General features: G+C 36.6%; 1 protein-coding gene across 1 annotated transcript; it reads left to right on the plus strand.

Moving 5' to 3' along the window:
- The first annotated feature begins 320 nt into the window (after positions 1-320).
- Positions 321-9,092, plus strand: LOC112559393 (cyclin-I-like). Its single transcript, XM_025230610.1, has 7 exons — positions 321-498; positions 2,713-2,857; positions 3,139-3,267; positions 4,061-4,135; positions 4,524-4,664; positions 5,080-5,310; positions 5,719-9,092. Exons 2-7 carry the CDS (start codon positions 2,747-2,749, stop codon positions 6,016-6,018), a joined length of 987 nt encoding a protein of 328 aa, XP_025086395.1. The 5' UTR covers positions 321-498; positions 2,713-2,746; the 3' UTR covers positions 6,019-9,092.
- Positions 9,093-12,344: the final 3,252 nt, after the last annotated feature.

Here is a 12,344-nt window from a genome sequence, read left to right on the forward strand (position 1 = left end):
GAATATACTTTAAATGTCAAGAATATGAATTTATATACGGTTAGACGCCGTGTACTTTTAAAATATAAATAATGCTCAAGTGTTCTAGAAAGTTTTTAATCATATGTTAATTATATTCAATGCCGCTTTACAAATTTCTCAGTGCGTCTCTCAAAAAAGATACCCAAAGGTGTTTTCCATATTGCACTAGTTTAACATCGAACTACCAATAATTGTGTTTTATCTTGTATGACTTGATTACATAAATCGAAATCATTGTTGTTTTAGATTAAATAGCAATATAAATTGTGCTCGGCGGAGGAATAATTTATTGTTTACGTTTATTTTTAGTCATAGTCTGTCGTCAGCTGTGGAACTAGCTCCCATTTTAGAGCTGTGATTTAAGTAGAAGACATTTTTCGATTAAATAGAAATGGAGGTAATGGGACAGTAAACTACAAACCGTTTATGGATCAGGGGGTGTCAAGGGTCTCAAAATTGTGCCCATCTCATTCTCAGGTAAGTGAGATTAAATGGAAATGGAAAAAAAAAACTTTACGCTCAGAACCTAAGTCATAGTATTTGCAGACGATATTCTTTCGTTGTGGTTGATTTCTAGAAATTATGGCTTTTGTAAAGTGAAAATATGTTTTGCTTACATGTAATGTTTCTTGTCAGAGTGAGTAATTAGAGAAACCATTTCCCTTCTCAGTGTAATTTTACTGAATTATATATATAGCAATTTAAATGGTGTCAGCTAAGATGTCAAAATGGCCGACATGCAAACATTTGATCAAGGTCAGTGACGAACTGGGAACTATATTAGCACTATTATTTAAATTTTATCAGAACGACATTTTATAGATTTAGTAGGTTTAGTGTTACTTCATTATGTTTTACGACCCCATGACAATTTTCACAAGTTAAAGTTAAGGTTTGGGTTTTATTGGGGGAGGTGGGAAATGGTAGGATTTTTTTTTTCGGTTTCAGAGCTTTTGTCATGGCGACTACAACAATTTATAAGTTGCCTAGAAGTGACGAGTTATTTCATTTTTTTTCTTTTTGTTTTTCTGCTGTTACAACTTAAATATGAAAGGAGGTGTAGAAAAAATTGTCAGTACAATGTATAGAAGGCGATGTTTATAATATTAGTGCTTTAAGGTACAGAAGGATAAAGTCTGAGAATGGTTGTGAGAATGTCATGTACTGTTTGAAACTTGAATTGCGCTTGTCAATAAGAAATATGACTAGTTCCACTGCTCACTACTGCATCACTAGCAATGTCGAGGTAAAACGCTGTATCTTGTTATGCTGACATGACCAGCACAAACAGGTTTTTCACAACTTAATCATTGCTGATGTAATAGTCTTGTCTTTTTTATTATTATTTGAACTGTGAAGAAGGCTTGACAGAAAAGTAATTAGGATTTCTTTTCTAAAATTAAACAAAACATGCTTTGAAAATAAAAATAGCTCTCAGTTTTTTTTAAGGCTGGTTTTATGAGGGTGGATAAGGAGGAGTCATGCTTAACATGTTCCTCTAATAATTAAATTCAGCTGCTTTTATGATATTTGTAGTGTTTATAAGGTATAATTAATACTTTTTGTTGGCTGGCAGTTAGTATCCTTAACTGTTATCAAAATGACAACACAATATGCTCATATAACAATTTGTTAAATAGAAAAATCAGAAGCAATTAGCATTTAGTTTTGTTTAAAGATGTAGTAGTAGGATCACTGAAAATTTAAAGCAAATATAAAAACTTGCTTACTGGTTTATGGAAAAAACATTAAAAATATGATTTAGGTATTTTATAAAATTACTGAGAATGTTTAGGAAAGCAGGATGGGAACAGATTTGATTAAGGAGAGTAGAGAAAACTAGTGTGTGCTTCCCCAGAACTGGGTGGAGCTTTACATTTAGTAAGATGACTTCACAAGGCCTGGGCCTAATTCTAACTAAAAAACTAAAAGAACTTTGTTGTAGAGTTTTTAAAGACAGTTCATCAATAGCACCCATTTCCATGCCTTGCTCCTCTTGGTTCAGTTTGCTCATCTCCACTCCTTATGGGTTTAGTGCAGTGTTGTGGCACAACGGTTAGCCCCTATCACTAATGCGGTGAAGGTTAGCTGTCCTGGGTTCAGCTCTCTTCTCAGGCACGCTGTATTTTCTCTATTTACAGGACTGGGTGACTTGCCATGATTAGCCTTAGTTGCTGGCTCAGCATAAAACAGCAATACCCCCCACCACCCAATGAGGTTTCATACCTCATAGCTCTATTCAATAATTTCTGTAACTCAGTATTTCTTCAGTGTCATCTCTATACCACACAAATCATGTGTGCAACTGTTATTAATATGCAGTCAAGAGGGAAATTTAAAAAATAATTTAGAATGCTTGATAACAGTAACAGAATATGGTCTCTTCAACTTTCATTTAAAGTATTTGGGTAGTAACACACCATTCAGTGAATTTGTTTTTCTCATCATTAGGTACTATAACAGCTATAACATCAACAAGTATATACTGTATTATCAACCCCCACCCCACCCAACCCCCAATTTTTTCTCCCAAAAGTTGATGTATTAACAAAAATTGGGCAGTAAAGTTTAAATGCAAAATAAATAGCAGGCACAAAAATAGGTCAGTTGGTTGCAGCAATTTTGATGCTACCTACAGCATTTTTTGTTTTCAAGTGTTGTTTTTTACAAGCATGTCTTGCCATTCGACAGGTATTGTGGTGCATCAGCAGGGTGGGTGGGGAAAATGTTTCCCAGTGGTTTGAATGGTGAACACGTTCTGCAGGCACTTGGGATAGCACTTCGAAAAGAAGAGGAGCAATGGAAACCTGTGTTTCCTCGAACAGGCTGTGGCGAGGTTGGTTCTGTAATCTTAAGAAATATTGTTCACTTATGCTGGTTGAACTATTTTCTCAATTTTTCACTTAATGCATTAATAACAGGTTATGAGTTACCTTCTTAGAAGCTTGTCGTGAATTTCCATATAGATTGGCACAAAGGGTTGTACAAATAAAACCTAGATGATGCAAACAGGGCTATTGAAATTGCTTTTGGTAAACACTGATGACTACTTTGCACATACCTTTATACTTTGGATTAGTGTGTATAATCTTCAATAATCATGATCTGATGGTACAGGAAGTAAGTGATATGGAGCGAGACAAGACTGCGCGCTGGCTGGTTCAGCTGAGTCAGGCCTTTGATTTTGCACCTGAAACTTATGTACTGGCTGTTGCCCTGACAGATAGAGTTGCTCAGCATGTTAAGGTTTGTCAGTGTAAAAAGAATTGAAGTTTGATAGTCTGTAATCATAAATGTTTTTCCTGATTGACTCTAAATCTAGTATGTGTGCTAGTTTGTATGGCATAGTAGCAAGTAGCCATGGTGGGAATTGAGCTTATATCTGTTTTGGGCCGTTGTTAAATGCTTGTTGTTAACTTTTTTGTTACTACTTTTAATTTTAATACGAAAAAAGGAATTGTAAAATTAAAAATAACTATTTTTATGAACTCATTTTTTTTTGGTGGGGAAATGGAGAAGGCTTGATTGAAGATAAGTGGGTTTTCAGTTCCTTAAATTTGATCGGATATATATCTAGATTTCAAGATGCTTGAAAATACCGAGTGGAGTGGGGGAAAGATATGGATTTGTACAATATATAAACATTTAACCAGTGAATCATGTAGGTCAACTACCATGTTTGCATAAATATATGCATTTGTATTGCTTTCTGTGACAAGCTTGGGTTATGCTCATTGCCTTGATTCATTAACATGACAAACGAAAGTTGTATATTACATATCAAGAAATAATGTAGACAGGGAAAAGCTTTAGTGCAAACTGAATAATAAAAGTTTGGAAATGAGGTGAAGGTTAATGTTGGAGAAAAAAAAATGATTAAAAATCACGAGTTATTTCAGGTTCTGTTACCTCTGAACAAGATTAGTGCCCATCATTTTGCCATAATCAAGCCATTACATTGTTCCATTTATTCTGGATGCATGAAATAGTAATGTCAATATAAAGTACATTATACAGTAACACTTTTTTGTGGTTTCAGATTCGTCCCAAGTACCTGCAGTGTGTGGCCATCAGCTGCTTGTATATAGCAGCCAAAACACTGGAGGACGATGAGGTTCGTTTTATATCTGTAATTTTTATATGACACAATTTTTTTTTTTTATTTATTCAAACTGGTTAGACAGCTTTTCAAGTGTAGTAATAAAATTAAAGTTGTGTTGATGTTGGTGTATTCTGCTAACTGTAATCTGAAAAGTCATTATCTTGGTTTTTAAACTAGACACAAAGTGTTGGTAAGACTGGAATTTATTATGAATGGCCTAAAACTAAAATTTTTTTAAAGCGGAAGACAGTATCATGGTTAACAAGCTCACTGAAGTGCTGTGTACTTAATATGTTTAAAGCCCTATTATATCTTTTAATGTATTTAAATTACGACCAGCTTTTTTATTTTCTTTGTGAGCTCTGAGTTTCGGTTTTTTTCCTTTTGGATTTTTTTTTAGGCTATACCCATCACACTGGATCTTGTGCAAAAAAGTCAATGTGGATGCTCAGTATCTGAAGTACTTCGCATGGAACTGGTCATTCTTAACACACTCAAGTGGAATGTGAAGATTGTCACCGCAATTGACTTCTTGCATTTGGTGAGTGTTTTGACTCGCACACCCCTGTCTTGGTCTTTAGTGTATTCCTTGTTACTCCTTGAGGAGCATAGGGCCGCAAGTCTGGGTTTTTATATAGAATTTATTTCCGTGTTTTTCAAAGTGTTGCCTAGAAGTGATTAGCTTTTATTTAGGTCCTATATTCTTGTTAAATTGTTATTGCTTCTGACTCAACTTGGATGAAACTATCAAGTGCAAAAAAGGTTTAGCAGGTTTTTTCGTGGCTTATTTGCACAAAAAAAAAAAAAAAAAAAAAAAAATTAGCGCACCATTGATGTAGGCAAAGATGTGGACAGGCAGTTTTATTTACATACAAAACCCCTGTTTGTGCCACTTGCATGGTTTTGGATACAGCAGCTGTGAACATGTAGGTTTTCCTCTTTTTCTCACCTGACAGATCCACACAGTATTGATGTGGCGCTTCCCCCACCTACTCTCTGGACTGGAGAATATGAGCCCCTCAAGACATCTGGCTCTGCTGACTCGAAAACTCATGACCTGCTTGGGACATGCAACTCTGGCTTGTGAGCGACCATCAATCGTGGCACTTTCTCTCATAAGTTTGGAGTTGGAACAAATCTGCCAGCACTGGTTCTCTCTCTTTATAATGGTGCAGACTGTCACTAAGGTATGCCTCTTGGTTATTGTTCTCCAAATATCTTGTTTCCTAACACTGAAGCTATTTAATAAGTTTGTCTCTGGTGTTTCCTGGTCATAAAAAAACTTAATGGCTTACAGAAAGGAAAAAAATGGTAAAACTGCTGATGGACTATGCTGATTTGATTGGGATAGGAGTCTTACACATGCCAGAGTGTTTTTTTTTTTTTTCTTTTTGCTTGAATATGAGTGATGTGTATAATATATGTAATTGTATTACACATAACAGTGCAGTAGTATATGTTGGTGACAAACCCTCATACAACAATTATGTGTTATGTGGAATGCTTTTCTTGCTCCAACCTTTCTTGTAAAACTTTCAGACAAAAGTGCAAAATGAAAACATCTTACTAATACTGGGTTGTTTTTTTTTTCAAAGCTGCAGGTAGAAAACAACCAGTTCATTTCCTGCAGGGAGAGAATGGCATGGGTCTTAAGTCAACATGGCCAGCTTGTGTCAGGCTATCAGTTGAAATCCATCACTACCATGAAATCCAAGAAGCGCAAAGTTGATTACTCTGAATCAGACAACATATATGATGGCATCAAGCGCCTGTATGAAGATAATGGAAGTTCAGCTGAAAAATGCTCTTTGACCAAGAGAGGCTCATGTGCTTCAGAAATGCACCAAGAAATGGATGAAGTTCACCCATTTATCCATACTGTTGCTGCGGTTTAAATGCTCCAAGTTTTTCCTTCCTCTTTCACCGATAGTACAAGCACAAAATGGCTATGATTCTGACCTCTAGATTTGGTCTTGCCAATGTTCTGTTTTGTTACATCTACGAGATTATGAGGTCTGTTGAACAACCATTTTGCGATAAACATTTGTATTCTTCATGTTACATTGTATTTTATATCATTGTAATCTCATTATTCAATAGGGAGAATGCAATATTAAAGCTGACAAAATGTAAAAAAAATTCAATATATTTTTAAAAAATAAAAAAATGGTTTTTGTTTTTTTGCTGACTATTAACCTAGATTTTTTTCTTGTAATTCATTTTGTTCTATGTAATTCAGTTCTGAAGGTATTAGCTGTGATTTTTGCTTTTATGTAAACTGTATATTTGCATAATACTGTATAAAACTAATAGAAAAATAAGGCAGCAAACGTGTAAGGCATTTTGTTTTCAATGTAAAAATGAGGGATATGAATAAGCTGTGTAATTAAGTGGGACTGCTCCTCTTTCCTTGTCAGTCTTTTTCTCTCTCCCTTTTCATCACCACAGAAAGCTTGTTTGTGACAGATTTCAGGTGACTGCACAGTATTATGAATTGGTATGTTCTGTTGGATTACAAACTTTAGAAAACATTCTCATCCAGCATTTGTAAATTGACCACTCTTTGTTCACCACCTGCACATTGTATTTCTTACATGGCCCAGCAGCATCTGTAGTTAAACAGTGTAAATAATTTTCAATACTGTACATTCCACATACTACAGAACTGATGTCCACTGTAATATTACAGTGTTACGAGGTAGAAAGGTGCTACAATGTACATAGCGATGGTTTTGTGTGTTTTTAAGGGATTATGGGCATCATTGAAGTGGACTGGTATAACTGGTGTGGCTGTTGAAGGCAACGTTAAGTAACTGTTGGCTCTATTTTTTTAGCTGAATCCTGCATCTTTAAAACTTTGGGCAGGTATTAGTGCAGTGTTACGCCCTTTAACATCATTGCATCTGTCAGGCATACTTCCCTTGACACGGAAGAATTTAAAGCTGTATATTACAGTCTATCTTTTAACATGTACATCATCTTGTATGTTCATGACTGTTTTTCTACTGCCAGAATCTTTCACTGCTTTTTTCCTGTGAAGTCTTTCTTTTCCAAAGCCACAATCTTGTGTCCCACTTAGTTGGAGGTATCTTAGTTAAGGCTGCAGGATTTGCTGTTTTGAAAAAAAAAATCTGTTTCCAGAGGTAGTTGCAACATTTTCATGATGGTGTATCTGTGGATGTTTGGTAATTGCATATCAGAATTTTAATTATTGTATTTTATTGTTCACTGTTTTGCACCTTGAAAACTGTCAATAAGTACAAGGATCTCTACTGACTGTTCCCCCACCACCACCACCACGTGAGACAAGCAGAAGCCCTTTTTAGGGTTGCAATTACTTTTTGTCACATCACTTGAGTCTTTGTTAATAATCTCTTGTATTTTACTTCTCAAAGGTCAGAACGATGTTTTAACACAATCATCCCATCTTTTTCTTACCTATTACATCTCTGTGTCACATAAAGTCTAAAGATGCAGATGTTTAGTCGTCTTTGGTTACCCTAGACCTATGAATACCAGATTTTAGCCTCATGTTAGTCAATCTACTTAGCTCAGGTAGATAAGCTGGGTTAAGTACTCTTAACAAAGTCTTTTTCCCTAGGGTAGTTCTATTTCAGAGCTATCTCTTTTCTGCAGCCCCATTGTTGAGTTGGTGGTTTTTTTTTTTGTTTTTTTTTTCTTTTTTTTTATTATTATTGATTGTACAAGGTTACATTCTGTCCTCTGTATGTTAGAGAAAGTATTTATATGCATGAATATCAACTGTTTTTATACACTGCATTTAATATTTCCTTTTATTACTCATAACAAGCAAAGTAGTTGTAAACTGTGTCATTACAGTTTTAAGCCTAAATTGAGACTACTTTGCTTCTTCAAACAGCTGTAAACCATATGTACTTTGGTGGGGTTTTTTTGTTTGTTTCCTTTCATAAGTTTTCTGATTTCAATCTAATGATCACTGTTAATGACCTTTATAATCTCATTACAAATTTACATGATAAAGAAAAACTAATAAGAGTCGAGAAAATATTAAAAAGTACATTGGTAACTTCAGATGTCTTTGCTCACAATAAATGCTGTAATTGGGTCCATTTATCATTTTCACCGACACTTCTTGTACAGTTAATATTATTTATTATAAAACGTTACATTTTCATTCTTTCAAAGATAGTTAAACATCTGTCTTCGATTTTTAAGTTTCTTGTGATTTGTTTTCACCGTGTAAATGGTCTATATGTTAATCATGTAAATTATTGACTGTTAGATGATCAGGATTTTTAACCTGAGAGCTTACACTTGATGTAAGATTTTTTTCCCCCCCTGTTTCTTCACAAAATGTACATCAGAAAGAGTGTATATGATTTGAAAGGAAAGATATAAATATCACTGAGTTTAGAACATAGCAACCATATCTTTGGACACTCTTTTCATATTGAAATAGCACGGCAAACAAAACAAAAAAAAAGGGGGGGAAACCTGCTTCATGAGATATGTATAAGCAAAGAAAATGCATGATGTGTCCGTTGGAAGAATACTGTGGAATGTATTTGCTGAATAAATTGCAGTACTGGCTTGGTTTACATATCCATAGCTGTTTCAGAATTTATTCAGACTTGTAAAATAATTCAAAACAATTCTGAACAAATACTTTGTGTTTTAAAAGGAACACAAATTTTTTTTTCGAATAATATACCTCCATGTTCTATAGTCAACATTACAGTGTCCAGCATGTGCACTCAGTAAAATTGAAGCAAAGAACTGAATCAAAAGTAATGCTGGTGATACTCAGGCTAGCATTTTTCTGGCATCTTGTGTGGGGTTTGGTAACAATTGGTTTCATTGATCTAGAAATTCATGTGTACTTTAGAGAGGAGATTCTGAAACTTAACAGATCACAATGTGCATGTAGAAAGTGACTTAAATGTACTATCGGTGAGAGATGACCAGGAAATAAACAGCAGTAACAATCTGTAGTTTTTTGTGTCTGGTATGCATGCAACTGAAGGAAAGAGGTAAGAAAACATTCGCACACCACATGCACTTTGTTAAAGATGTCTGGGTGCAATTAATAAGCATGCTGGTAACTGCTGGAGCTGGTTACTGGGAGGATGAGCATTATTATAAATGTTCATGTCGAAGCAGTAACTGAATTCTTGCGAGGACTGGTGCTTTGTTATTAAAGTATGTTCTTTTGTAAAAGAAAAAAGGCCAAAATTTCACAAAAGGCTTTTTAGTGATAGAGATCACACATTTAAAGAAAAAATACTGCATTATATAGCTTGAGTTCCAATTGCTGTCATGCTTTGACTAAAAAACATGATCTTGCCAACTCTTCTTACACTCTTCCTTCTCAGGAGAGCTGAGAGTACTTCAATCTGGAGGAAACGACCATTGGTAGCTAAATTCTTTGTTTACTTTTGGAATCAAATAGATCTTGTAATGATGTTTCCGCATGTTTATTTCTGTAGGTGTTGCTATAACTTCAGCCAATTACTGTTAGGATGCACATATTTTTGAGGTGGAATTAACAAGTTGAAGCTCAGGGAATGTTTTTTATATGCCATTCTCAATGATAATACTAATTTCTGCGGCAGATGTAATAGCTCCAAAGCTTTTACAATTTTATTTTTGTTAGTGAGGAAACAAGTTTATGAATCAGCTGATTGAATTTGCAGATTTGCTTCCCTTGGCTTACTACAATTTCTGTACTTGGATGTAAGAAAACTGGTTCCTGGCCTGTACATGTGGCAGTGAAGAGTAACTATTCCACCATGTCTAGCATGGAGCCCAACTTTATTTTGTCACCCTCATAAAAAGATAAGGAAGGCAAAGCAACAGCAGATAGAGAATCAAGGAGTAATAATTCTTATGTATCAACTGGTTTTCAACACACACCCATGCAAGGGAGCCAACCTGTTAAGTATTTTTGGAAAAGATGTGTTTTACGGGGTTTTATAATATTTTTCCATATGTCTGTGTGTATGTGTAAATACACTGGCATCAAATTATACACTGGGGCAAAATACTGCAACAGAGGGGGAAAAGAACTTTATAATTCTGAGGAGAAAGGCCTCCTGATGATGGCTTATACTGATGAATAAGAGAAGATTGTGTGTGTAAAGTACATTGAGCCTGCCTTTCATTGGTGTGTTAAAGTGCTATAGAAATCATTTCTATTATTATTAGTCAGGAAAACTTCAATGCAGGCACTGAAAAGGCCACTTTATACTCTTTGGATGCCCTAACACATTGTAAGAAAATGCTAGAGGGAACGGAATCGAGTTCACATGATTTCTTGAGAACGTAGTTTCAGTACTGACCTTATCTAATCAGGCAGAAATGGGTTTGAAAGAATCTAATGGAGTGCCAGCCACGTTTGTCTCAACAATAGCTGAATGCAGGTCAAGAACATCTACATCATGTCTAATTGTTACGAGCTTGAGCGCTAGGGGAGGGAGGAGTCGCAGAATGACTGAGCTAGGAGACCTTAAATTCGGCAGCACGCTGCACGCATCATCGCCATCGTCTAGTATGGTTAACGCTTGCCTTCTTTGATCATGCAGCTCGATTTCTACACAAGACAATAGACTGACGATAGATAGTAAGACCAGTTTACCGCCAGAGCTGTTCAGCATGACGACGCTTACGCTTCGCATTCATGATTCCAGACGACGTCCAGAAGAGTCGCTGGCCTCACAGACACATTGCACGTCACCAATGGTGCGTGCCTCTCTGTAACAGGAGCCCTAGGTCCTTTGTTTTATCCTACACCGAATTTATCTTCCGTTCCTACCCATTGTTCATAATACCTTCATGACGCATACTAGCTAGTCGCAAAAAGTCGTCCACTTTGTTGGCGATTTTGTTACGGATGTCAGCCACGCAGATATTTGAAAAGTTTAACTCCTTGTGCTGTATTCCATTCATGTAGGTAGATCTCTGCTTTGCCGTGCCTTTGATGTTGACCATGACTTTACTCTTGTCATTGCTAGTCTCCATCCCGTGTGCACTGGCGAGGTATGTCAGTCTGTAAGGACATGCAGTTCTCTGTTGCTGCCTGCCACCAAGTCCGTGTAGTCTGCGAAGCGCAAGTTACGTGTGGGTCTCCCGACGATGGAAACGAAGGTGTGGTGGTTGTGAAGGGAATTAAGGGTTTCTCGCATAATGTTTTCCAGGAAGTTGTTGAGCAGCAGGGGACAGGACATTGATAAACGCCATCAATTGTTGTCTGAATTAAAGTATTCCAGCTGGTTGTTGACAAGTACTGCACCCTTTGACCTCTTGTATAGTACTTCGATGATTTGAACGAGGCCCTTTTCGATGTGACATTTCCACATCACATGCTAACAAGTCTTTGTGCCAGACTCTGTAAAATGCCTCATTGAAGCCGATGAAGTTGTGGTAGAGATCCCTGTCGTGTTGTAGATGTTTTTCTATCAGGATGCGACTGCTGAAAATATGTTTGTGCTACGGCCTGCTCTGAAGCTATCCTGCTCCTCGGCAGTGGCACTGAAAATTTGGATTACCTCAGTAATGACTGAGTGGCTGATTAGGCTTGTGGTTTTGTAGTTTTGACACTATCGGTTGTTTTCTTACTTTGGAAGGGGTATACTCAGTGACTGCGTTAATGCACGGGACCAGTATTTGTTTTCCAAGGTTCTTTGACATAAAGAAGTAAGGACCTTCGTTGTCTCTTCCCTGCCTTGCTGAGCAGATCAGCCGGGACATTGTCAACCTATGTAACTTACTGACTTCCCTCTCTTCAGACTGCATTCAGCTATCTCGACTTCTTCTCGAAGGATTGGTAAGCCTCCGGGTTTGCTGGTTGTAGTGTGGTTGCTTTAATGGATGTTGGGTTCTCTCGTTGGTTGAACGTTGTATAAGTCATTGCATTATTCAGTCCATCGGTTTAGTTTGTTTGGTGGCCTTCGATATACAAGCCAAGGACCGTAAGGTACTATACATACTGGCGTGGAGACATAATTTGCAAACTAGAAGCAAAGTTTAGGTCAGGAGAGCAACTAAATACCATAACCGAGTCACCCAAGAAGTCTCTAAACAACACAGTTAGGCCTCTTCCGATTCCAGACATGCGTGGCACAGAACGCAGTGTCCTGGCATTATCATCTCACATATACGTCTGGTTGATCGCGAGATCACCAGTAGCAGTCTCGACCTACTACTAAGACCTGTATCCATCAAACTATCCGCTCTTTATATT

The sequence above is a fragment of the Pomacea canaliculata genome, linkage group LG3, assembly GCF_003073045.1.
Source record: "Pomacea canaliculata isolate SZHN2017 linkage group LG3, ASM307304v1, whole genome shotgun sequence".
NCBI lineage: Eukaryota > Metazoa > Mollusca > Gastropoda > Architaenioglossa > Ampullariidae > Pomacea > Pomacea canaliculata.

Excerpts from the sequence above, each read along its gene's own strand:
- LOC112559393 (XM_025230610.1), top strand. The coding sequence starts at position 2,747 with ATGTTTCCCAGTGGTTTGAATGGTGAACACGTTCTGCAGGCACTTGGG. Across the intron at positions 4,136-4,523 it reads AAACACTGGAGGACGATGAG|GCTATACCCATCACACTGGA; the intron begins GTTCGTTTTATA and ends ATTTTTTTTTAG. Across the intron at positions 4,665-5,079 it reads CAATTGACTTCTTGCATTTG|ATCCACACAGTATTGATGTG; the intron begins GTGAGTGTTTTG and ends CTCACCTGACAG.